At 41.5% G+C, this 27,749-nt stretch overlaps 2 protein-coding genes across 12 annotated transcripts in view; one reads left to right on the forward strand and one right to left on the reverse strand.

Annotated features, from left to right (window-relative positions):
- The window catches only part of KDM1B (lysine demethylase 1B), a 59,894-nt gene extending 44,228 nt beyond the window's left edge, over nt 1-15,666 (reverse strand). For 2 of the 6 annotated variants that reach the window (XM_036994312.2, XM_036994306.2), the window contains exons 1-6: nt 14,844-15,209; nt 12,183-12,282; nt 11,293-11,420; nt 10,177-10,266; nt 9,702-9,813; nt 3,298-3,414 (exon numbers count right to left, since the gene is read on the reverse strand). In XM_036994312.2, the coding sequence (XP_036850207.2) occupies nt 3,298-3,414; nt 9,702-9,813; nt 10,177-10,266; nt 11,293-11,420; nt 12,183-12,282; nt 14,844-14,866 (570 nt within the window). In that variant the 5' untranslated portion in view covers nt 14,867-15,209. Of the gene's footprint in view, nt 1-3,297; nt 3,415-9,701; nt 9,814-10,176; nt 10,267-11,292; nt 11,421-12,182; nt 12,283-14,843; nt 15,211-15,233; nt 15,278-15,547 lie in introns of those variants that run through there. The other 4 variants (XM_036994308.2, XM_036994311.2, XM_036994309.2 and 1 more) reach the window with 4 other exon arrangements.
- Nucleotides 15,667-15,747: 81 nt separating this feature from the next.
- Nucleotides 15,748-27,749, forward strand: part of TPMT (thiopurine S-methyltransferase) — a 28,042-nt gene continuing 16,040 nt past the window's right edge. Inside the window, exons 1-6 of one of the 6 annotated variants that reach the window (XM_036994398.2) lie at nt 15,748-15,878; nt 16,314-16,393; nt 20,211-20,394; nt 21,552-21,644; nt 25,189-25,321; nt 27,494-27,546. In XM_036994398.2, coding sequence (XP_036850293.1) covers nt 16,390-16,393; nt 20,211-20,394; nt 21,552-21,644; nt 25,189-25,321; nt 27,494-27,546 — 467 coding nt within the window. In that variant the 5' untranslated portion in view covers nt 15,748-15,878; nt 16,314-16,389. Of the gene's footprint in view, nt 15,879-15,951; nt 16,119-16,313; nt 16,394-20,210; nt 20,395-21,551; nt 21,645-25,188; nt 25,322-27,493; nt 27,547-27,749 lie in introns of those variants that run through there. The other 5 variants (XR_012126002.1, XM_017670791.3, XM_036994399.2 and 2 more) reach the window with 5 other exon arrangements.

Below are 27,749 nucleotides of genomic sequence, written 5' to 3' on the forward strand. Positions count from 1 at the left end.
AGGCAGTTAAGTTTTCAAAAACTTAAGGAATCTGACACCTCTGAGCCCTCCTGGAAGAAGGTACTTCATGTTCAAATACACCAACCATGTGAGAAATCAAAACGGAGATCTTGGGTAGAAGGAACTGCGGCGAGGGACACAGTGGGAGCTGCTAACTCCAGAAGCAAGAGTGAACAACAGAGGGGGCACAGTCGCGGAAAGTAGACACAACACTTATACCAACACAGCGAACTGGAAAGCAAACAGAACAACACACACTAACAACACCTGGGAGCCGGAGAGGGCGGGCGGACCGAAGGGGGCCGTCATTCCTTTTCTCTTCTTCACAGCAGGGAGTCACTTTCTCTAATTGGAACATGCAATTGTTAAAAAGTGATCCCAATCTCTTAACATTCTTATATATTTTCTTAGCCTTTTTGGGTCCCTTTAGAAACCACTATTTTTTGAGATGAAGACATTATTATCATATGTTCAACAATTTCCTGTTTCACTTTGGCTTCCTTTTCTTACTTGAAATTTCACTGTAGTAAACTCACTCATGTCATATAAAACCAGCATGTGTTTATCAGCCAGGCCTTCCCTTTGGATGTAGGCAGGGATACTCCCGGACGAATGTCATTCAGTGATGGTTACGGACAGTGATAAATGCATGATTTTTTGGTTACCACCTTTGCTCTCTTCTTTATTGCTTGAATTTTTCAAGGATGCACACATAACATTTGTCTAAAAACAAACGCATCCTATAGAAAATCTTAGACTTTTCAAAAACCACTTAAATTGAAGAAACTGGAAGTGACAATTACCACCCAAAGAAACATCAAGTGAACGAGAAGAGGGACCCGGATGACCTGGACAGTCAGTAGAGTTGCAGTCAAGGCCGCACACTCCATAACCAGCAGGAAGGACACAGAAGAACCCTGGTGGCTCCGAGGCACAGATAAACCAAAGCTAGTCAGAGAAGAGTAAGAAACGATTTTAATAGAAACTTTTCATGTAAAATAACACTTACTATTGGGTAACGTAACATTATTATGTAAATCCCCCAAAATTTCCTAAATTGTTTAGAAACCTTGTAGAAATAGGGTGAGGAAAAATAGCCCAAAGGTTAGTACCTCTTAAGACAGTCTGCCCCCTTTGACGGCTCTTTGGCTGAACTCTGCTTTACGTATTATAATGAAATGCCACTGCCGATACTTTTCACTTGAGAAGTAATTGGGGCACAGGTGCTAGTTCGGTTCACTGCGACCACATTGTTTGGGCCGGCTAGCCACACTCCCCTCGACACACAGGCTCATGCTACCTTCATTGCTCAAACCCCAGTTCTCACCAGGGCACCACTCAGCTGGGAAAATGAATTGCTCCCCAACCATGTCAGCCTCCTCCCACTTTTTTCTCTTCTGTCCCTCGGATACGCCTTCTGCTCTGAAGATGGAGGTCAAGAATCAATGTAGGTCTAAACTGAAACGTTTTAGGACAAGACTTGTTAATTATAGGATCCTGGTCTTAGATCTGTGCTTTCTACCCTTCACTTCCAAATTATCAACATCAGAATAAAACACAGACACCACCAGAGATCCCACTGACATTAACAGAATAAGAAAACAGTGCAAACAACTTTAAGATAACAACTTTGACAATGCAGACAAAATAGACAAATTTCTTTAAAAACACAGCTTTTTAAAATTGGTAGGACAAACCACCTGAAGAGCCATGGATCTGCTAAAGAAACTGAACCCCAAATTTCCAAACAACTCACAGACAACTGGCCCAAATCACTTCACCAATGACATATACTAAACACTAAAGAATAATATCAACCTTACACAGACTCTTTAACAAAATATAGAAGGGGCTCATCATTTCAATGTACTTTATGGAGCCAGCATAACTCGGACAGCAGAAGCTGAGAAGGCTATTGTAAGAAAAGAAAATGACAGATAATATCCATCATGAAAACAGACACAAAAATCCTCAACAAAATACTGGCAAACTGAATCCAATAATACACTGAAAGGTTAATACATTAAGAACAAGTGGGATTCCTGCCTCCCCAGGAATGCAAGGTGATTTCAACATTCCAGAATCAGTATAATTCAACACAGTAATAGATTAAAGCAGAAAAACCACATGAACATCATGAATGATGTTCAATAAGTATTTGACAAAATTCAACATTCACTCATTTCAAGAAGTTCTCAGCAAACTAGGTACAGTAAGGGACTTCCTCAGTTTGATCAAAGGCACCTGCAGAAATCTACAGCCCATATCGTACAAAACGATAAAATACTGAGCACATTCCTCCTAAGGTCAGGATAAGGCAGGGATGCCTGCTCTCTCCAATTTCTATTCAACACAAACTGTGTTCCAATAAAATTTTATTTTCTAAAACAGGCAGGGATCCAAATTTAGCCCACAGTGTTTAACTCCTGGATTAGAAGACAGAAAAATATAAATAAGTCAATCTTCCTTCAACCAATCTCAACCAATCTATAAACTGAATAAATTACAATCAAAATCCCAGAGGCCTTTTTGTAGATATTGACAAGCTGATACTAAAATTTATATAGTAACATAAAGGACCTAAAATAGCCAAAACAATCTTGCAAAAAAAAAAACAAAGTTGGAGGAATTTACACTACCTGATTTTAAGACTAACTATAAAGATAGAATCACCAGGACACCAGAGTACTTGGCAAGGATAAGCAAACAGAGAAATGGAACAGTGTCCAGAAATAGACCTACATGTATGGCCAACTGATGCTTGGTAATAGAGCTAAGATTATTCAGTGAGGAAAAAAAAAAAAGTCTTTTCAACAAATGGTACTAATCAATGAAATATTTATAGGAAAAAAAAAAAACCCTGAATCTTGGCCTATACCTCCCATCAAAGCCAAAAACTAACACGTGCTAGATTAGTGACTTTAATATAAAAGCTCAAACTACAAAGCTCTTTGAAGAAAATCCAGGGAGCTATCTGTGTAAGCTGAGAGGTAGTCAGTGATTTTTCAGAAAAGATACAAAAAGTTTTAAGCATAAAAGAAAAAACGGATACGCTAAGCTTCAAAATTAAAACTGTTCATCAAAAGACCTACAAAGAAAATGAAAAGGCAGAACAAAGACTGGGCAAAAATACCCAAGATCCAAGCCACCGCATCCAGATCACGTAGGAACTCCCACGGGACAAGACAGAGACAATTTTAAAAAAATACTTGGACAGATGTTGCTCCCATTACTATACAGCAACCAGTAAATAAACCCATCAATTAGTTAAAAAAAAATAACTACCAGAGATCATACCTTGGCAGCAGTATTTGGCTTCACACCACACCGGTAGGTCTTCGCCATCTGTGGAGTGAGCTGGACTTCCTTGGTGAGCTGCCTCCACTTTCTGCACGCAGGGCTTGTGCACTGAACCTGGACAGAAAGCGATGTGCTGAGGTCAGCGAGCTGGATGAGTGGGAACTAGCATCTCCACCCTCCACCACTCACTCTGCCGTCTTCTCCACATGATCGGAACAACTTTCTCATGTCAGTACTTTCCCTCCCCTCCTATCGGCGCCACCCGTAATCCACTTTTATCCCATCAAGGTCATTTCTGAGGCAACAACAGCTCGGGCACCAGAAAAGTGTAAAGGAGATCTGAACACTGCTGTCAGAAATGTTTAAGCAGAAGAAATACTCAGTTAAGTGTGGTTAGTTACAGTTAGTCAAAGAAAATGCACACTAAATGCAATGTGGTATTGTGGATTGGACCCTGGAACAGTAAAAAGACACGAGTGAAAAAACTGGTCAAATCCAAATAAAGTCTACAACACAGTCATTAGTGCTGACCCAGTGTTAACTTCTTAGTTTGACAAATAATCATGGGGTGTTTGATAATGTTAGGAGAAACTGGCTGAAGGATGTGTGGGAACTCTGTACCCTATCCCTACAACTTTCTGTAAGTTTAAGTTTAAAATTACTCTAAAATAAAAACATTACTTTTTTAAAAGGATGTGCAGATATTCATATGCAAAAGAATGAAGTTGGACCCCTACTTCACACATACATAAAAACTAACTCGAAATGCACCTGAATACAAGAGCTAAAATGATAAAAGCCTTAGAAGAAAACATAGGAATCAGTCTTCATGATCATGGATTCTTAGACATGACAACAAAAGCACAAGCAACAAAAGAAAAAATGGGGTGAACTTAATTTCATCAAAATTAAAAATTTTCGTGCATCAAAGGACACTGTCAGGAAAGTGAAAAGACAATCTACAGGAGAAAATATATGCAAATCATGTATCTCATAAGGGTTTAGTATCCAGAATATATAAAGAATGCTTACATCTTAACAACACACGACAAATAACCCACTTTAAAAATGGGCAAAAGAGATAGATGAACAGATATTTCTCCAAAGAAGGTATACAAATGGCCAATAAGCACATGATGCATCAGTCATTGGAGAAATGCAAATTAAAACCAAAATGAGACACCATTTCATGCCCACTAGAAGAACCAGAATAAAAAAAAAAAAGGAAAGTAAGAGTTGGTGAGGACGTACAGAAATTTGAACCCTCACACACACAACTGGTGGGAATGAAAGATGCTGTAGCAATTAGCTATGGAGAAGAGTTCAGCAGGCCCTCAAAAAGTTAAATGCAGAATTACCGTAGGACCCCAAATTTTATTCCAGATATATATCAAAAAGAATGGACACAGGGAAAAAGATATTTCATGCAAACAACAGGGAGAGGAAAGCAGGGGTTGCAGTACTAGTATCAGACAGAACAGACTTCAAAACAAAGAAAGTCACAAGAGATAAAGAAGGACACTACATAAGGGCTCAGTCCAACAAGAGGACATAACCATTATAAATATATATGCACCCAACACAGGAGCACCAGCATATGTGAAACAAATACTAACAGAACTAAAGGATGAAAAAGAATGCAATGCATTTATTTTAGGAGACTTCAACATGCCACTCACTCCAAAGGATAGACCCACCAGACAGAAAATAAGTAAGGACACAGAGGCACTGAACAACACACTAGAACAGATGGACCTAATAGACATACATAGAACTCTACATCCAAAAGCAACAGGATACACATTCTTCTCAAGTGCACATGGAACATTTTCCAGAATAGACCACATACTAGGCCACGAAAAGAGCCTCAGTAAATTCAAAAAGACTGAAATTCTATCAACCAACTTTTCAGACCACAAAGGTATAAAACTAGAAATAAATTATACAAAGAAAACAAAAAGGCTCACAAACACATGGAGGCTTAACAACATGCTCCTGAATAGTCAATGGATCAATGAACAAATTAAAATAGAGATCAAGGAATATATGGAAACAAATGACAACAACAACACAAAGCTCCAACTTCTGAGGGACGCAGCGAAAGCAGTCTTAAGAGGAAAGTATATAGCAGTCCAGGCATATTTAAAGAAGGAATAACAATCCCAAAAGAATAGTCTAATGTCACAATTATCGAAATTGGAAAAAGAAGAACAAATGAGGCCTAAAGTCAGTAGAAGGAGGGACATAATAAAGATCAGAGAAGAAATAAATAAAATTGAGAAGAATAAAACAATAGAAAAAATCAATGAAACCAAGAGCTGGTTCTTTGAGAAAATAAACAGAATAGATAAGCCTCTAGCCAAACTTATTAAGAGAAAAAGAGAATTGACACACATCAACAGAATCAAAAACAAGAAAGGAAAAATCACAACAGACTCCACAGAAATACAAAGAATTATTAGAGACTACTATGAAAACCTATATGCTAACAAGCTGGAAAACCTAGAAGAAATGGACAACTTCCTAGAAAAATACAACCTTCCAAAACTGACCAAAGAAGAAACACAAAATTTAAACAAACCAATCAGGAGCAAAGAAATTAAAGCAGTAATCAAAAAACTACCCAAGAACAAAACCCCAGGGCCAGATGGATTTACCTCGGAATTTTATCAGACATACAGAGAAGACATAATACCCATCCTCCTTAAAGTTTTCCAAAAAACAGAAGAGGAGGGAACACCCCCAAACTCATTCTATGAAGCCAGCATCACCCTAATACCAAAACCAGGCAAAGACCCCACCAAAAAAGAAAACTACAGACCAATATCCCTGATGAACGTAGATGCAAAAATATTCAACAAAATATTTGAAAACTGAATTCAAAAATGTATCAAAAGGATCATACACCATGACCAAGTGGGATTCATCCCAGGGATGCAAGGATGGTACAACATTCGAAAATCCCTCAACATCATCCACCACATCAACAAAAAGAAGGACAAAAACCACATGATCATCTCCATAGATGCTGAAAAAGCATTCGACAAAATTCAACATCCATTCATGATAAAAACTCTCAACAAAATGGGAATAGAGGGCAAGTACCTCAACATAATAAAGGCCATATATGATAAACTCACAGCCAACATTATACTGAACAGTGAGAAGCTGAAAGCTTTTCCTCTGAGATCGGGAACAAGACAGGGATGCCCACTCTCCCCAGTGCTATTTAACATAGTACTGGAGGTCCTAGCCACGGCCATCAGACAAAACAAAGAAATACAAGGAATCCAGATTGGTAAAGAAGAAGTTAAACTGTCACTATTTGCAGATGACATGATATTGTACATAAAAATCCCTAAAGACTCCACTCCAAAACTACTAGAACTGATATCGGAATACAGCAAAGTTGCAGGATACAAAATTAACACACAGAAATCTGTGGCTTTCCTATACACTAACAATAAACTAATAGAAAGAGAAATCAGGAAAACAATTCCATTCACAATTGCATCAAAAATAACAAAATACCTAGGAATAAACCTAACCAAAGAAGTGAAAGACCTATACCCTGAAATCTATAAGACACTCTTAAGAGAAATTAAAGGGGACACTAACAAATGGAAATTCATCCCATGTTCCTGGCTAGGAAGAATTAATATCATCAAAATGGCCATCCTGCCCAAAGCAATATACAGATTTGATGCAATCCCTATCAAATTACCAACAGCATTCTTCAACTAACTGGAACAAATAGTTCAAAAATTCATATGGAAACACCAAAGACCCTGAATAGCCAAAGCAATCCTGAGAAGGAGGAATAAAGTGGGGGGGATCTCACTCCCCAACTTCAAGCTCTACTACAAAGCCATAGTAATCAAGACAATTTGGTACTGGCACAAGAACAGAGCCACAGACCAGTGGAACAGATTAGAGACTCCAGACATTAACCCAAACGTATATGGCCAATTAATATACAATAAAGGAGCCATGGACATACAACGGGGAAATGACCATCTCTTCAACAGATGGTGCTGGCCAAACTGGACAGCTACATGTAAGAGAATGAAACTGAATCACTGTCTAACCCCATACACAAAAGTAAATTCGAAATGGATCAAAGACCTGAATGTAAATCATGAAACCATAAAACTCTTAGAAAAAAACATAGGCAAAAATCTCTTGGACATAAACATGGGCAACTTCTACATGAACATATCTCCCTGGGCAAGGAAAACAAAAGCAAAAATGAACAAGTGGGACTACATCAAGCTGAAAAGCTTCTGTACAGCAAAGGACACCATCAATAGAACAAAAAGGTACCCTATAGTATGGGAGAATATATTCATAATGACAGATCCGATAAAGTGTTGACATCCAAAATATATAAAGAGCTCACGCAGTTCAACAAAAAGCAAATAATCCAATTAACAAATGGGCAGAGGAGATGAGCAGACAGTTCTCCAAAGAAGAAATTCAGATGGACAACAGACACATGAAAAGATGCTCCACATCGCTAGTTATCAGAGAAATGCAAATTAAAACCACAATGAGATATCACCTCACCCCAGTCAGGATGGCCACCATCCAAAAGACAAACAACAACAAATGCTGGCATGGATGTGGAGAAAGGGAAACCCTCCTACACTGCTGGTGGGAATGTAAATTAGTTCAGCCATTGTGGAAAGCAGTATGGAGGTTCCTCAAAATGCTCAAAAGAGACATACCATTTGACCCAGGAATTCCACTCCTAGGAATTTACCCTAAGAATGCAGCGGCCCAGTTTGAAAAACACAGATGCACCCCTATGTTTATCGCAGCACTATTTACAATAGCCAAGATATGGGAGCAACCTAAGTGTCCATCAGTAGATGAATGGATAAAGAAGAGGTGGTACATATACACAATGGAATATTATTCAGCCATAAGAAGAAAACAAATCCTACCATTTGCAACAACATGGATGGACCTAGAGGGTATTATGCTCAGTGAAATAAGCCAAGCGGAGAAAGACAAGTACCAAATGATTTCACTCATATGTGGAGCATAAGAACAAAGAAAAACTGAAGGAACAAAACAGCAGCAGAATCACAGAACCCAAGATTGAACTAACAGTTACCAAAGGGAAAGGGACTGGGGAGGATGGGAGGGGACGGAGGGATAAGGGCGGGGAAGAAAAGAAAGGGGGCCTTACGATTAGCATGTATAATGCAGGTTGGGGAATGGGGAGGGCTGTGGATAGTGACTGTAATGAGGTTTGTGGGGGGGGACTTGGTGAAGGGGGGACCCTAGTAAACATAATGTTCTTCATATAACTGTAGATTAATAATAACAAAATAAAAATAAAAAATAAAAATAAATTTAATTTAATTTAATTTTTAAAAAAAAGAATGGAAACAGGAGTTCAAATAAACATCTGCGCACAAACGTTCACAGTAGCACACTTTGCAATAACTAAAAGGCTGATATGACCCAAGTGTCCATTGACAGATGAATGGAAAAATAAAAGTGGCAATCCGTACAGTGGAATGCTACTTGCCCATAAGAAGGAATGGAGTACTAATGTATGCAACAACATGGACGGACCTCAAAAACATTATGCTAAGGGAAAGAAGCCAGTCACAAAAGGTCATAAACTGCAAGATTTCTTTATATAAATCATCCAAAATAGGTAAATTCATAAAGACAAAAAGCAAGTTTGTGGCTGTCAGGGGCTGGAGGGAGAGAGGAATGAGCACAGGTTTTCCTTTATAAATGATAAAAATGCTTGGAATTAGCCATAGGTGGTGCTGCACAACACTGAATGTACTAAATGCCACTGAATTGTACACTTTAATTTTAATTTTACATTATGTGAATTCCACTTCAATAAAAAAGTTTTTTAAGTATGCAAGAGAAGCTCAGGAATGCTATATTTTAAAAATCAGCAAATTATTTATTAAACCATCTTATATTTATCTTATATATGCAATCACTAAACTATAATTTCAAAGAATGGCTAAATGGAAAAATAAAGTTAAATTAGTAACAAAAAAATAAAAGCTACCAAAAATTATATGTGAAGTATGATTTTAAACCTAACTGGGATTTGTGTATGCAGCATCAAACTGTTTAAACACACACATGAAAATATGAACATAAAAAAACATTAGGGAGACAGGTACCAAGCTCGGCAATGACAATCACCAGCTGGTGCTGAGTCTTTCATTTCTTCTTTATACTATGTGAGTTATATCTAGGTTTTCTACAAAGATTAAAAATATAATTTTGCTTTAATAGGTCCAGAAAGAACAATAAATACAAGAAAAGAAAAATTTCCTAAAAGTCAGTATTTTCACCCACTGCTCTCGTTTTTAGCTCCACAAATGCTTCGCAGGTCAATGAGGCCTTATCTTTTTTACCCAGTAGGGGAGTTGTTGGTCTGCCATGAAAGCTTTAGGACTAGGTTCAGTTTTCCCATTGCTAGTCCATATTTTTTTCCATGTGGTATATTTGTCATATCCATCCTTATGGCTGAAAAAGAATAAAAAACAAATGTATCAAGATACAATTAATCAGGTTTTCCAAACAGGAGGCAGGTTAGTAAATCCTACTGAAAGGACTTAACCAGCCATGTTACCAGGTGGGGCGGGAAGAGGGCATTCCTATCAACTTCCGTGTCTACGAGAGGATAACTGTCTCACAGCAGGTGTTTTTGGGCCCTGAGGGTGCACGCACACACAAACTACAGCATCAGAATTCTCGCACGGCGTGGCTGGAACAGCAGCATAATTCAGTAAGCTCGGGGGCACAGCCTTAACCTCCTGACCCCCTCTGCTGCCCCCCAACTCCGCCATCCCCTCCCCCACGGGAATCTCAAGCAATTACAGGACAAACCTTCTGTAGTAATGGTCAAAACATTCATTACAGAAATGCTCCCCACAGGACAGGTGATACCATCGGGATGTGTAGCCATTTTTGGCACATCTGAAAACAGCAAAAACATGTAGCTTTGGTAATGAATGAATATTTCTTCACACTCTCTTTCTTAAAAAAGCACATATCAAGCACCTCCTATGAGCCCTTTTTGCGTTATCTCCACTTAAATCCTCCCATCCTGGAGCTAACAACAGGGGAATGGACTGGATGACAGATTCCTAATAACGCATGACGAGGACACAGGTGTTGGGCCGTGGAGGCCGCCGACCCAGGCGGCCAAACGTCAGGGAGGCCTGGGGCTCGGGGGTTTCATCGAGACTCCTCAGAGCGGTGGGTGACAGGGTTTAATGACATGACCCAGATGCCGCCGGCCTGGGCGGGCTGCGTGTGCGTGACGGGGGGGAAGTGTGGCACTGGAAGAGTATCTGCCTAAATATCAAACAGGGAATGCGTCTGGGCAGCTGCAGGGCGATCATCACGTAGGCAATCTGGCGAACAGAAACTGCCACACAGCCAGTAACAGGGCAAAGAATGAAATATACTGCCACTAAGAACACTACCACCACCACTTCTTTGTGATTTTTTTAACAAATGGGATTTGTTTTCCAGATTTTATTGAATTGGAAGCCTTAACTGAAGTTTTTTCTCTGGAAGCCAAAGGTCATGCTTGGGAGGGCCCAGTGACCATGGCAAGGGTGCAGCTAGCTACCTGGCTTCGGGGAGGCCTGCCTGTGTCCGCTGGCAGAGGCCCGGGGTAAGAGAGGACACGCAGGTCTCCACAGGGAGCTCATGGTCTCTCCACTGTGTCCCCACCCCTCGCCCATTCCTTCCTCAACCTCTGGGAGGGGGACAGCTGGGGGGGGCCTGAGGACACCGACTGGTCCCTGTGCCCAGCTCATACGGCTGGGCCCCCCGATGCGGTCGGTGTGTGCAGAGCACGCAGGGAACCCCGCTGCTGTCACATGGCGTGCGGCATCTCCAGCTATCTTTAGGAGAACGACCTTCAAGGGCAAGGTCACCGGAAAGAGGGCCTCAGGGCAGGAATGGAAGGCCCGACGCCCCGTCCACACAGACCTCTCAGAAGCGCTGGCGAAGCACACGGGGCACGCGGCCGTACAGCCCGCCTTCTCGCACTTCCGGTACTTCTTCTCAGACCCGCCGTCTTCATCCTCGTCCGTCATCTCCGTTGCTTTTTTCTTTGCCTGTAGAAGAATCAGCTGAGGTTGAGATTTCGCCAGAATGGCCAACGGTGAGGGTTTACTCCTGAAATCATTTCCGCTAGGAGTTGTCCCAAACGTGAAAATCAACAACAGCCTGACAGTAGGTCAGGGGCTGACAGTATAACCACTTTCTTGAAACTGCACTGTGCAAATAATTCACTAGCTGGCTAGAGATACAGAACCAGCCCTGCAACGATCGGGCTCCGAGAATGAAAATGCATGTGAGCCTTTCTGAGGAAAAAGCTGTTATTAGTCAAAATAAAAGCCCCTCTCAAAGTAAGATTTTTTTATTTACTAAAGGCAGTTACAGCCTCCCAGTAATGCAAAAACTAGAATAATTCTAGAAAGAGAATTACATCATTATTTTTCTTTAAAAAAAAAAAATCTGCCCTGCAAATGAGATGGCAGAAAGTAACCCACCCACAGCACCCTAGCAACTCCAAGCCAACCCCAGATCCCTATGCCGGATAGGGAGCCAGGCGTCATCTGGCCCCGGCTTCTCTGAACGCCCCACGCGGATTCGCACTCTGTGCACCTATCTTTGCAGCTCTCCGCCAGGTATGCTCTTTGCTACGATCTGTCACTTTATCACACTGTGATTGCCCCAGGGTCCAACCTCTCCGCTAGCCTACAAGTTCCTTGAGGACCGCAATTTTGTCTTTTCATCTCTAACTTTTCAAGCCCCACCGTAATAATGCTGTGCACTCCAGACACGGCTGCAGTGAATGAGCAAACGAGTAATACCTGCCTGCCGGAGCTCCTCAAAGGCAGGCTGTCCGGAGAATGATCAAAAGATGCTTTTTTCTTTGTCCTTCTCCGTGGGGTTGCCATTGTATCAGAAAATCTGTTTTAAAAAAAAAAATAGACTGTTAAATAATACTTTCAACACTCTGGAACAAAGTCATGGAGTTGCATGCTTTACAGTCAGTCTGCCTGAGTGTGAAGCCCTTGCTTTCAAAATTAAGCCTCAGTGTTCTCATACATGAAGTGGGTCTAGCGAGCACGCACACAGCATTAGTGTGAGGCCTAGGAGGACGCATTTAAAGTACCAGGCCTGGCAAATTATAAGTACACAATAAATATTATCCATTAGTAGTATATACATTTGAAAATATTAAAAAGAGAAACTTATCACATGGATCACCAATAAGCAAATCACATGACTATAAAATTAAATGAGTAAAAACACCTAGTTTTTGTCTGTTATGTTTCTCTCCAGTTTACTGCCTTCTTAGCAGTTGCTGAATTTTAATCTCATGTTATGCTTTAAGAAGAACAACAATTCGTTCATTCTTTGTCAATAAAGCTCAACAACTAAATCTCAGGCACACTATACTCACTGCTGAACGCAGGAATCCTGGCTAGATAGTCACTGGTATGTTCTAGTGGAAGTTTTATGAGTTCTCAAACTAGTCTAATAACAGTACAGTTCAACATTAAGAACCAAAAGCCTATGAGAAAAATAATTCACAGTAACCATGAAAGATTAAGACTTATCAAATTAGTATTTTTCAGATTAAATTATCTCATGTAATTAGCTAAGGGGACGAAATGTTCCTGGGAATGAAAAATCTTGGCATAAGTTGAGTAATTCAATAATATATGGATTCTACAATTATCACACATCTCCTTCCCTGATCCATCATATTTACTATGCACAAAAAACACAAAATGAGAGCATGAAAAATAGGACGTACCTTTGGATAAGGAATTTGAAAAGTATTACCATAAAATACAAATTCCACATATATCATCTTGACCTTGAAGAAAAACTTTGAGGGGCTTGTAATCCTATTATTTCATATCTATGAATTGTACTAACACACACAAGAACATTTTTCAAGGATAACATTACATGTGTACATAAACCCTTATCCATACTGTGAAATGAACATTCTGAAACCCTACACAGATTCTAAAATTCTGCATGATAGTTTTTTAAGCATTAAATAAATTACCGGTTCTACAGCACCCATTACACTGCTGGATAAACCACCAGCGATGCTCAAAGCACTACTGTCCACGGAGAGCTTACAGCCAAGCAAGGCTTCCCCGATCGCATCTGTATTTTCAAAAGGCTGTCCAATCTTAACAAATCTCTTCATATAAAACATAAGCAACATTATTCATAAACTGAACCACAAGCAAAGCACATATGAACATGTACATAGTACATGTAAATGCAGAATATACATAAGTATGGTGGCAAAGACACTTGAGTCTAATGTGATGTTTAGGAATGTAAATAAAATCAGCCTACAGTCATGCAACATTTGACCCTGTCACCTAGAAATGCAAGCAGTCTCAAAAGCAAGCAGTTTCTGGACATTTCATCAAACTTGTTAATCCAGATGTATACTGGAAAATATGTATTTAATTGCAATAAACAATGACATGATTCAAGAAATGGCTAACAGGACATTTCCTAAACATTAGCTGTGAAAGCCATTACTAAATCTATGCTGTCTGGGAAAACCATGATTGACAACTTTTAGGGTAGTACATTTTCACCTATAGTTGACACTGTAATTTCACTTTTGCTGGGTTCTTGGGGGTTAATATGGAGGAAAAAATTTCAAGTAAAGTTGGCAGGACTACAGTTATTGTGCTTTTACATATGACCTTAGAAATACTGATCAAAAGTGTCATTAAAATGAATTAGTAAAGTGAAAGTTTTCCCACCTGGTTCTTCAAATTAATAAACACTCCTAACTTTAAATATCATCAATTTGTTTCATGTTCAGTAGAATTTTATAAGCATATTTCTTCCTAATTTTAAATTCCTAGCTGTTTTCTTGTATTGTGACAAAAGAAAGAAAAAAAGTGGTGGGTTTTTTGGGGGTGTATACATATGTGGATATATCAATGTCTAGATTTCTATTTTAATAATTTCCAGTTTTTCTGAAGTAGTTTATTCAGAAACATTACAACACTTATACACAGAATTCATAAAAATACCAATCAAAAGGACTGGATTGGAATAATCCTAACTGGATTTCAGTTTGTAATAAAAATTTATAGTGGTGGGCAGCCTAATACCTAAAAGTGGAAAATACTACTAGAAACTTCTTCAGAGACAACAGAAACAAGAATTTCCCTTTGGGCTCCTTACAATAACGCAGGACTAGCACCTTCCTGCACCCACACTAATCACATTTTCTGAAATACGGATCCAGTTCAATTGCCTGGGTGCTCTGTGGCTACTTCTCTGCCTGGAAGACAACTAATAATTGACGGTCATTTTCTCCCGTACCTCCTGAAGACACCTTCCTCCCACTCGCCTTTCTTCCACTAAAATGAATTTTTTAAAAAGCAACCAAACAAAACGCCATAGCCTTGAGCTGTGTGTGCATATGCGGAGGGGCATCTCCCCGAACACACGGACCGTGCGCTCTGCACGCTCACCCAGCAGCCGGCGGGGCCCCCATCTGGCTCGGTTCCCCATCGCGGAACCCCAACTTTCCACAGCTGGGCCTGACTCTTCCTTCCTCTTTCACGTCCAGCTGCCACCCTGTTGACCAACAGCTACCGCAATCGGGTCCCCAGCCGGGGAGTCACCCAGCCACCCGGCCCTGCGACGCGGCTCCGCGCCGGGCGGGAGCGCACACCTGTACGGGTGCCCGGGAGGAATGGCGAGGGGGCCCCTGGTCCCGGGCTGGGGTCCCCCCGGGGGGGGCACGGCTCTGGGAGCCCCCAGCGGGGCGCCCCAGCCGGCACAGGGAAGCCGCCTCGATTTCTGAAAAGCTTCCTCGCCTCCTCTCCGAAGTCGGAGCAGCCACAGCCTCCGGGGCTCACCTTTGCGCCGAAGCGGTGCCGGGAGTCGCGGGGAGGCGACACCGCTGAGCAGAGAGGAAACGCGGTATGGCTCAGGAGGGACCCTCGGCGCCGCGGCGACCCGGGGAGCCCCGTCGCTGCAGCTCCCGGCCCGGGATTCCCCTTCCTCAGACCGGGATCCCCACCGCGCACCCCCTCTGCCACCCGGGGACGGAGGTGCACGCCCCGTGCGGGCGAGCGGCGCGGCACAGGGGGCGAGGGGGCGCCCGCACCTCCGCCGAGCCGCTTTGTGCAGACCTGTCAACCGCCCCCGTCCCCGGAGCCGCGGGCCCCACCTCGGAGCGCGGGCGAGCCGGTGCGCGCCGCCCCGGGCCGCGAGCGCCTCTCCGCCGCCGCGCGCACAGCCCAGCACGGCCGGCCCCGCGCGCGCGCGCCGCTGCCGCCGCTCGGCCGCCGCCGCTTCCGCCCCTGCCACGGCGTGACCCGCGGTGGGCGGGGCCGCGGGAGCGGGGAGGGCGGGCCCCGCCTGGGTCTGCGCCGCGGCGCTCGCCCCGCCCCGGCTATTTCCGCCGCGGCGCGGGCCGGGGCGGGCCCGGGGCGTCCAGTTCCCGGGCCGGCGGCCGCGGCGGCGCCAGAGCCCGCGGAGGGCGGCCGGCAGCGCGCCAGGTGGGCTCCCGCGGCGCGGAGAGGGCGGGGCGAGCCCGCGGTAGGATTCCGGGACGGGGCGCCCCAGCGGGCGTGCACGGCCCGGCAGTCCGCGCGCTGGAAAGGGGTCGGGGAGCAGAGTGGGAACCGGGAACAGCGAGGTCGGCAGGGAACGGCTTCGGCGTCCAGGATTTAAGGCGCCCCCCGCGGCATTGTTGTGTAGTCGGGGTCTGCAAGAAAGGAGAAGCACCTGCTGGGATCGTGAGTGGTACTGTGGGGGGCGGAGGGGCCTGGGGGCTGTAAGTATTCTGTGTCTTGCGCCATGGTGCCTGCGCAGGTGTATGACTTGTGAAAGTTCACTCAGCCATAGTCCTAATAACATTTGTGTGCTTCGGGGAAGTTATTCTTCAATTTAGCAAAATTTGAAAATTAAAGCAGAAACATGTTTTTGACAAGGTGCCGGAGGAAACTAGACTTGGGCGTCCACCCGAAGACTTGGGCGACCATATTAGCACTGCTGCTATTTCTGCGCATGGGTGGGTATGGTTGCGAATTTTGCCTTCCTGGTTCTTATAATTTGCACTTTTATCTTGTTATGGAAAGAAACATTTTATTTCTCCAGTAAAGGGCATGGACAAGTTAAATACACGTTGAGAAGCTATTTAGAACAGCTAAGAACTGATTAAGTTATATCCATGATGTAAATTGTATTTCAAGTTTGTGTGAAAGGAATAGAGTTGTACGATTCAAAGTAGCCTTGGCTCTGTGATAAAATTATGCTTCCCTTTTGTTTTAAGTAGAGAATTGCATTATGAATGCTCAAGCTCAGGTTACAAAGTTTTGGGCTGAAAATGGAGATGGGAAAACTGCAACTCTCTTTTGCTTTCTGTACCCAGTATAATCAGATACTCCCCGCACCCCCCGCCCCCGACCTCTCAGAACACTCTGGGATTCACCTCCTGACAGCATCAGGGGCTTGCAAAAGCCATTTATTAACACATGTTTGCTGAGAAGTGAATTTCTCCTCCCAATTCTAAGGGAGGTGCCTTCTCTTTAAATCCTAAGGACATTGAAGCCAAATTTTGCATAAAGGGAACTAACTATTCCTGAAGTATCGGCTTTTATGTGGTGTTTGTTATTGTCATGGATAACTCATTTAATTAAAGCCACCAAAAATATCATGCTAATATAATCCAAACTGAATTGATTTCACTAATGATTCAAAGGGAATATTAAATTATGGTGTTTTATCATCTTTAGTATCATTAAGTTCACATTGAAGGGACATTTTCCTCATTCCTTCAGATGGATTTGCATGTTTACACATCCTTTTACTAGTTCCCTTTGTGCATTTTCCCATGTGAAAAAGCTAGAAGAAAATTATTTGAAAGTACAAATTTATGGAATAGAAATACGATATTGAACCCACGCATACACTTTAATGTCTTCTGAAAAATCAAAACAACAATAAAAGGATTTTTAAAGTAATAAACCACGAGGATAGGAAGGACAGAACAGAAGACAAAAACAATAAAATTTCAAAATCTAGAAAGCAGATGGACATGTAGTAAAGGATTTTGTAGACTGAAGAAAGCTAAATTCTAAACCTGCAGTGAGGAAAGTCAATGAGCAATCCTGTTTGCACTGTAGACCACCAAATGCTCGGGAATCAGCTCACATCCAGGAGGTAGAAGCGCGTGCTTGAAACTTGGACGGCTGCTTGAAATTCTGGCTTAGAAAGGCAGAATCCCCAGATCCCTTTCCCAACTCCCTGGGAATCTGCCCCTTTCCACACCAGCAGACTTTGGGGGTTTATTTCCTGAAGAGGGTGAAGAGTCTGTGGATTGGGAAGACAGAATACACAGTTGAGGACGGGAGTACCATACTGGAAATATGGAGATTAACAGAACACAGGCAAACTGAGTCCTGGGACCCTCCCCTAATTCCATCCTTTCTCTTGTGAGTACAGAACCACAGCCCCAAGGACCTCATTCTTACAAGAGGAATTGGGACATCTGTCTATGGGAAGTCTGACCAGTCCAAAGAAAATAAAAATAATAACATCAAGGTGTCTAAATGACATCCACTCTCATCATCCTGCAGTGAAGCTTGCAGTCAGTTAGCCCAACCTATATACTTAAACTTCTAGTCAGCTTTTTGGCATCTGCTCTGAAATATGAGCAGATAATAAGAATTGCTAGGCATTTGAAGAAACTCACCAGTTTGATATAGAAGACAAAACAGATCAACAGAAAAAGCAACTTGTAACAGAGAACGCAGATTAATAAAATATTACATCTATTCTATCCATAAATTAAGGACAAAACAGTATAAAAAGAGAGCATCAGAAACAAAAAGGAGCTCTTGAAAATTAAAGACTTGATAACAGAAAAGAAAAACTAAACAGAAAGATAGAAAGATAGAAATTAAAGCAGTCTCCAAAAAATAGGGCAAAACGATGAAAAGATGGAAAATTGACAAAATATGAGAACTTTACAGTATTAGGTCAAAGAGATTCTGCAGCCAAATAAAAGGGGTCCCGGAAAGACAAATAGCAAAAAAAGGGAAGGGGGGACATAAGTCATCATGTGAATAACTAAAGAATTTTTCCAGAACTGAAGCATATGAGCATCCAGATTTTTAAAAACATGGCTAAATGGATGAAAATACACCCAAAATAAGGCATAGAATTATAAAATTGCAAAAACTAAAGCAGAGAAAAGCTGAGAGAGAGAGAGAGAGAGAGAGAGAGAGAGAGAGAAATATTGGCCACATAGAAAGTATCAGGATCAGAATGTCTTAGAACTTAAGTAATAACTCTGGATGCTAAAAGACAATAGAATGATTCCTTCAAAATTGTGAGAGAAAATGGTTTCTCACCAAGAATTCTATACCCAGCAAAACTATACATCAAGGCTCAGGAGTGCTATGAAAGCACTTTATACATGCAAAATTGTAAAAGTCTTTTCTCCCATGCATCCTTCCTCAGAAAGCTACTGGAGGTTGTGTTTCACAAACATAAGGGCGGTAACCAAAAAAAAAAAGGAAACCATCAGATAAAGGAAATGGAAGATTAATCAAAAGATTGGAAGGAAATGTCCAGGATGATGAGCAAGAGAGATTCCAGAATACTAGCTGTATACCAGGATTAGAAAGCTTCCGGGTCAGAAAGCTCCTGGAAGCTCTCCAAGAGCACGAGACAGACAGATGATTGGATGACTGAAGAGACAGAGTATTGATTGGCAATCAGGACAGCTGAGAGAGCCTAGAGTTGAATTAGTAACAAATACATAGAAATTTTGTAAATGAAAAAGAAAAAGCTGTTAACTACAGAATAAAGAAAAAGGAAAAGTAAATACTATGGCTTAGCTGTGCATAGTACTTAGTAATGTGTACTCCAGATATTTTACAAAAAGTGTATATGCTATGTCTATATTGAAAGGATAGAAAAAGTGGGAAGTGGGTGTGGGTGTGTTGGGAAGTTGAAGGAGAGCTAAAGTTTATCTTCTCTAGATGCCATCTAGAAATGAAAAAATAAGGAAGAGAAAAGAAATCTGATAGTGTGAAACATAGAATTAGATTCCAAGACTCAACTAAAAGAGTTAAGGATGGTTGTCCTTCTCACTGAGAATGGGGACTCTTTAAGTTGTGTGCATTATAACATCAAAAAGAAAGTAAACATTAAATAAAATTTTAAAAATTAAAAAGTAGGTGAGATGCTAAGAAAAATTCCAAGCTTACAAGTTAGGAAATGTGGAACGACTACTTATTATTTTGTCCTCTCCTTTTTATAACCTTTAACCCTTTTCCTCTAATGTTAAGATATGATTCAGTTTATTTAAAGATCTCTTCTCATATGTATGTGTGATGTGCCTTTACCATCAGACTCACTGAAACGCAGTCAGTCAGCCCTTGAGCCACATGGGTTCCCTCCTCCCTGGGTAATTGAAAATCTGCATATAACTTTTGATTCCCCAAAAACTTAACTACTAATAGCTTGACCAGAAGCCTTACTGATAACACATTCAATTAACATACATTTTGTATGTTATATGTATTCTTACAGTAAGGCAAGTTAAAGCATAAAAGAAAATGTCTTTTCAAATTGTCACAAATCTCCAAAAAATTTTCCAATATATTTATTGAAAAAAATCCATGTGTAAGTGGACCCACACAGTTCCAACCCATGTTGTTGTTGTTCAGGGGTTCAACTGTCACTTTTTTTCTTGTATGGCTTTTTCTTAGATTTTGAAATATTTTTTTAATAGCTGTGCTGCTGAAGATAACAGGTTTTTATTTCATTCATCAACTGAATACCCTTAGATGACAACATTGCAAATATTTTCCATTTAGGCATTGGAGACATCTGCTTGCAAAGCAAACTTCTCGGCAGGACTATGGATGATACTAGAACTTTACTTGATATTAAAGAGTACCCTGATCCTGAGATTCAGAAAAACCGAGTACTAACTCTGGAAGAATGGCAAGAAAAGTGGGTGGACCACAAAATTTCATTTCATCAAGAGCAAGGACATCAGTAAGAAATGTTTGATATATAACAGAGAAATGCTCTATCAGAAACTGGCTTTGTAAATAGAAAAAACAATATATGTACATGCTATTTAACTGCTTTTATGATGCACGTTTTTAGTTTTTCACATTTTAGCATCTCTGATACCTGAATGCATCTATGGCATGTCATAGGTTAGTTGCTAATATCTCTTCCCACAGAGTATAAGAGATGGTGTGATTCACAATTGAAGTCATCTTAGATTTATGAAATATGTCTTTTTTTAGGCCCCTCTAACATCAGGGTATTAGTTATGCATATTCATATGTATAATAGATGCTCAAGCAACATTAATGCTTGTATTCTTGTACGTCTTCTGCATCTTTGCACAGAAGAGTGGTGTTCTGACTTTGCTTTCCAATAGTATGTATTCAGGTGTTCAAGTATTATCTATATTATGGAAGAAGGGAAGTTGAGAGAAATCAGTAAGTGAGCTGGGGTGTTAAGCACCGTACACGAAGAAGCAGGCTTCAGAACAGCGGCAGTAAATCATGGGCCAGTGCTGTGTGAAATAGTCACGAAGAAGGTCCTTGTTCCAGGAAGCCACCCTGACTTCCCACGGGGCGTAGTCGTCATTACATTCGTACACTGAGTGGGTCATCTTCCCAGAACCGCTGTACGGGTTCCGTCTGTCCTGTGGATGGCCTTAGAAGAGCATGTCTTCACAGAAGGAATTAACTCCAAGAATTAAACTTTTCAGAGATACTTCTAAGACCTGAGTACATGTTTACAGAACTTATCATACAATGAATGTTGGAAAATTCAGTGGGTTCAGACGCCCCCCACTCCACATAACATGCACACACATACAAGTGTACATTTTGGAAGTGAATAAAGAATTTAAAAGCATATCAACCAAGGAAATTTTTTTAAATTACTAATCAGGAAAGGCCCAGCTTTCTGGCAGATTAGCCAGTCACTAGCTATATGACTGAGCAAGTTAATTAATCTCCTGTTTCTTCATATATAAGCTGGAGATTATAACAACTAATGTCACCTACTGTGCAAAGTTGCTGGGAATATTAAGCAACATAATGCATGAAAGTGCTTAGACTCATCCAATTGTGGTCCTTTCCTCTGTGCACTGGGCTAATTAAAATTAAAAATTTTTATTTTCTCCCCAGGCTATTAAAGAAGTATTTGGATTCTTTTCTTAAAGGCAAGAGTGGACTGAGGGTATTTTTTCCTCTTTGTGGAAAAGCAGTTGAGATGAAATGGTATGAGCACATAAGCATTAACACATTTTGTCTTGATGATAAATATGCTGGGTGAATATTTAATAGGATATAAGTTTTAAAATTCCCTCCTCAGGAAATGCACTGGAATTATTTATTTTTAGTAGACGATTACTGGTTCATAGAGATAATGCTCTCTAACAGTAAGACTTGGCAGAAACAGAGGTGCAGCCTTATCTTTGTGTATTGAGTTTCTAAGAAAAAGAATTAGTGTGGGACCAGTAGTGGCAGGGGGCAGCCTTCCCTCTTACCAATTCTGTATCTTTGTGCACAGTAGCGTTGCTGTAGGTGGTGAGGAATTTAGCTAAGTTGATTTTAGAGGTGGACAGAGAAATTCAAAATGAATTGCAACTTGGTTGTAATCACAAGATGGTATGAACAGCCCACACTTCAGCTTAACTCTTGCCCCCCACCACTCATGAGCACATAGGGGTTTTGTTTTCATGAATCATTGTTATAAAACCAATTTCTTGTGAGTAATTCTCTGTGAAGAGAATTCCCTTTAATTAACAAGCCACTGTTACTATGGGTTACCCTACAGCCCCAAACCTGACAGTGCGTTTCCTAAACAGAAGTCAATTGTAATAATAATGTGCGGTCACTGTTGTACATACTAAGACATACCATTAATTTGTAAGCTTGAATGTGGCGAATTTTGATTATTAAACAGGAAAGAAAAACAAAGAATTATATATGAAAAAAGATTAATAAGTGAAATATACAGTAAATTAAAAATGTGCTGGTCCCTAAGTAAACATAGGTGGTCGGCTCACCACACACATATGCATGGAGAATGGGTTTTCAGACAGATGGTGGGACTTTGCAGCATTTCAACTTGTAGCTGAGAGCATTTGTAAGATGGCTGCTCACAGCTTCAGATTCTGGTGTGGCCATAAAACTGAGAACATTTAAGCTATATTACTTACTAGACTTGTACCCTAACCAACTCACTGAACCAGAGGGAGGAGTTACTTTGAAACCTGTATGTGAGATAAAACATTACCTCTGTACAGATTGCTTTATTGCCAGTACCGTGACCGATCACAGTCGAGCAGAGGTTGCGAGATGAGATTAGGAAATGGTATGTGAAACCGCAAATCACATGTGATCATTGAATATTTTAAGTCTAAAGTCACTTGCAATAAAACTACCAGAACTAAGCTATTGTAATTGTGTGTTATTATAATAGAGGATTTTTTTTCATTTATGTAACTAATTTGTATATTGAGGTCTGTACAGTAACTGGATATGAATAAACTGCAAGCTACAGCCCAAGCATCAAAATAAAATGTTTAAGATGTTTTCTTAGGTTTTATTTTTTTTTTAAGGACAGTATATCCTGATATAATAACTAGCCTATGCCAGTTTATAGCAGGCTAGGCTTTGTTTTTCCATATGTTGAATGGAAATAAAAATCCACACAGCCAGTTTGGATAACTTTGTATGGAGAATTTTTTAAAGTTTCCTGTCTGTTAACTTAGATATTTCTTAGGAAGTATGAAAGGCAAGTTATTGGTATGTTTATTTGAGAACTCTAAACAGTTCATGCTCTGACCACCTTCGAAGTGTGTAGTCTTGTGTGGGCTAATAAGTACAGCCAGTCCTGCTCCAAGTCTTGTTTTGAAAATGCTAATTTAGTTCTCACAGTTGATATATTTGGAAATAATTTGGATGTGATGTGAATTTCACATTTGCTTATGTGCAATTTCATCTGAAAGCAGAAACTGCACCCAGCTGAACCAAGCCATGTATGAATAGGTGAAACACATGCATGCCACACACCTCAACCAGCTCCCAGATGCCTCAGTTCACCCTGTGTGCCCAGAGCCCCTCCCGTCCACAGCTGGTGTTAGAACTTCCTGTTTTATTTCCCCCTGCCATCACCTCACAACACCTTAAAGTACAGCCCTTCCAACACCCACTTCTGCAAGCACACTTCAGGTCTCACTCCAGGTAAAGTGTCATGTAGTTCTTACGTATTTTGTAACCGCCTAACCTGTGCAGTAGGGTGCTAACTGCACCATTTCTGTTAGGTTCTTTTCTTTTTTTCTTTTTAATGTGGCATTGGCAAAGTTTTTTTTTTCTTATGTAATACTCATCCAGTTTATTTCCAGATTTTAATTGTATATTGTTGAGAAAATCCTGATCCACAGAGATAAGTTATGACAAATGTGTAACAGGGTTTTTTTAAAAAACATTTTTAAAAAATTAAGGTATAATTGACCTAGAACATTGTTAGTTTCAGACATACAACATAATATTTCAATATGTGTATGTATTGCAAAATGACCACCCAATAAGTCTAGTTAACATGTATCATCATACATAGTCACAGAATTCTTTTTTCTTGTGGTAAGACTTAGCAACTTGCAAATATGCAATACAGTATTATTAACTATAGTCACTTATTTATTTTGTCACTATTAGTTTGTACCTTTTAACCATCTTCACCCATTTCACCCAGCCCCCACCTCTGGCATCTGCTCTTTGTATCTATGAGCTTGTTTTTTTTTTTTAGATTCCACATGTAAGTGAGATCATATGGTCTTTCTCTGACTTATTTCACTTAGCATAATACCCTCAAGGTCCATCCATGTTGTCACAAATAGCAAAATTTCATTCTTTTTTGTGACTTGAGTAATATTCCGTTGTGGCAAAGTTTTTTTTAATATTATACCCCTATCACCATTTTCCCCATAAGCCTTTTGATTTTTATTGCCTGTCACATAGTGGTGATTTTCAGAAAAGCATATATTGCTTTATAGCAGAACTGACTGTATATGTTTATTGAATGTGGCATAAGGTCAGTACTGTGCCTGGGTATTTGTGCCACTCATACTGTTTTTTCTGGAGACCAAGATCCCAAGACTTTGAATTCTGTAATTATAAAACTTAGCAGGAAATACTAGTTATTTGTCTATGGTAATTAAACTTCTAGATAGTGTTTATTGTATGTTAAGTGGAAACTATAAGATTATTACAGAAATGGATACTAGTGTTCTCTAGCTGAATGCTCTAGTTCCATAGCCACTGCCACATGTGGCTATTTGGATTTAAACTAATCATACTAGCTGCTTCTCAGGGTGGTTACTAGTGGTTACTGGCTGCTGGAATGGACAGCACGTCCATTTGTAGGCATGTCCATCATTACTGAAAGGTTTAATGGACAGAGCTGTTTCAGAAATGTTGTAAAGCATTTATAATCTATAGGATGCTTTTAAATCATTAATTCTTCTCATCAAGTCCATTAGTAGTAAATCATCATTTTAAGGTATCATTTCCCAAATAAAAAAGTGTGTGTCCTAATGTCATCTAAATCAATTTTTCAGAATTCCATATTACCTAAAGTTTGAGAGTATTACCTAGATCCATTTTCTATAGATCTGTATGTTATCTGAAACCCTATAAGCCTGGATTCATACAAACTTCTTAAAATTAAGAGAAATGTATGCTTATAAGGTATATGCTTTTATTTACTACTATACTTGAAGAAAAATTTTAAGTATAAATATGTGATTTTATGCAGGTTTGCAGACCGAGGACACAGTGTAGTTGGCGTGGAAATCAGCGAACTTGGGATACGGGAATTTTTTAAAGAGCAGGATCTTTCTTACTCAGAAGAGCCAGTCATGGAAATTCCTGGAGCCAGAGTATTCAAGGTTTGTTTTGGTCGCGGTGAGAAATTATTTTCTTACCCCCACAAAAGAAGGTCTTTCTCAGCATGAGTGAATGGGGCTGCTGTTACCTGTGCCAGATGACCCGCCCAATCACCAGGGTCACCTAGACAGCGTACGGTGTCAGGCCTTAGGGCTTACAAAGGTAGATGATAGCTAGACATGGACAAATATATATATGTAAGCTGAGGTCAAAGCTTGTCTGTACTTGAGTGTTTTGTTTGGGCTTGTTTGATTTTTATTTGTAAACTGACAGTTCTAAGAGCCTGGCGTGTGCCACACCCTGAGTAAGACATTGAAGAGATAAAAACAGACCCTGCCCTAAAGAATCTCTTAGCTTAGGGGAGAAGAGAAACAGCGTAAGCTGTTTGTCGGACACGGAGCAAAGTGTGGTGACCCAGGGTGTGGAGGGGACAAAGAGGAGAGTTCCCAAACCCAGCCTGGGGCAGCTTCCTGGAGCAGGGTGACAGATGGGACTGGGACAGGCAGGAAGTCCGGTCCACGGGCTCAGCTGCCCTCTGCAGCTGGTACCTCGCCCTGCACAGTGAGGCTTTAAGTGGGAAGGTGGCATGGACAGACTTTCCTTTGAGACAGTCTGCCTCCTGGCAGAGAGCCCAGCTGTGAGGCTGCGCGAGCGGTCCGGGAGAGGGCTCCTGAAGGCTTGACCGGAGGGCATGGTGGGCGTCTTAGAGGGATGGGTAGATCAAAGCAACACTGGACCCCGTGCTTCGCTGAGCGGGGATCAGGGGGTGATGCGTTCACAGTTCTGGCTCAGATAACTGGCTGGGTGGTAAAGGATGAAGGAGAAGCAAGAGGAAAGGCAGAGAAAATGACTGGTCTTCAGAGGCCCTCCCTCCCCTATTTGTAAACCTCTCGGCACCTCATTTAGAATAAAATCCAACACTTTCACATTGTGTCCTGCCTTTCCGAGCTTGCCCATCACCTCCATCCCCAGACTTCTCACACCCCTGGACGTGACAGAGTCCCTGTCACAGAACTCCCCCTGGCCTGGGCCCCCAGCCCGCCTCCTGTGACGTTCGCACAGTCATCGAGACACCTTTTCAGCGGTCGCCTCCTGCCCAGGCTTCCCGGGGTGCTCAGGCAGCCACCCATCTGTTTTCGTGGCCCCACAGTTGTCCGACACACAACCAGAACAGGACGGGCCGTTTCCCTGCGCCCACGCCTCTCTGCCCCGCCCAGGCTGTGCTTGCTGTGGCCAGACTGTCAAATTCACATCCACTCTCTAGGACCCAGGATAGTCCTGCCCACAAGATGCTCAGGAAATAAATGCTCATTATTCATGAATGAGTGGAAACCGGGCAGTCAGTACAATTGCACTTTTCATGAATAAGTTTTAAAATTCCCTATCAGCCTGCCTGGAAATCAGTTGACCTGCATACTTATCTTTAGAAGAGTCAAAATGCCAGGACCCTGCTAGAGTAAGTGTTGCTAAAATCTAACATGCTCTGAAATGGATACAGGTGCACCTGGGAGATACGGCAGGCTCAGTTCAGACCGCAGTGATACAGCGAATACCTGGATAAAGCCAGTCGAATGAAGTTTTAGTTTCCCAGTGCGTATAAAAGTCATGTTTACTACATTGCAGTCTATTAAGTGTGCAATAGCATCGTGTCTAAAAAAAGGTGTACATACCTTAATTAAAAAACACTTCCTTGCCAAAACATGTTGGCCACCCTCTGAGCTTTCAGCTAGTCATCATCACTGATGGTAGATCATGATAAAAAAATATGATAATAATGAAAAAGGTTGAAATAGTGCAAGACCCAGAGACATGAAGTCAGCAAACGCTGTTGGAAAAAATGGTACCTGTAGACTTTCTCCACACAGGGTGGCCACAGACCTACAGTTTTTTTTTTAAAAAATGCAGTGTCCGCAAAGCCAGCGGCCTAGCCGGCTGCCTCATCTTCAGGGCTGACCGCGCTGTGATTCTCCTCTACGGGTCGGTCCAAAAGAACCCCATACAGGTCTTTGTCTAAAAGTGCCTTTAAAACATTATGTAAAAACTCATTTGCAGCAAAATTTTGTCCTTCATGTTGAATTCTGTGTTCCCTCTCCACCGTCTGTGTTCGGCTTTGTGCTCTTTCCTTGGCCGTCTGTCTAGGTGTGTAGAGCCTTTTTCTCGACTTTTCATTACAGAGTTCTCCCGGGAGCATCGCCTTGTACTGCTGCAGCCTCTTTGACCTGCCCAGGTAGGCCGGGCACTGCCTCTGCACTTGTGTGAGTGGGGGCCTCCTCAGCAGGGCTGGCGGCGGGGGCCGGGTGTCTTTGCCACTCCCGTCCGCTCCCCGCACCAGCCACATGGCTCCGACTGGAGTCCCTGTCCTGCGCTTATTTCACTGCAGCCGGGGTGTCTGCACACCTGCTATCTTTGTCCCACAGTATGGAATACGTC

The sequence above is a fragment of the Manis javanica genome, chromosome 16 (assembly GCF_040802235.1).
Source record: "Manis javanica isolate MJ-LG chromosome 16, MJ_LKY, whole genome shotgun sequence".
NCBI lineage: Eukaryota > Metazoa > Chordata > Mammalia > Pholidota > Manidae > Manis > Manis javanica.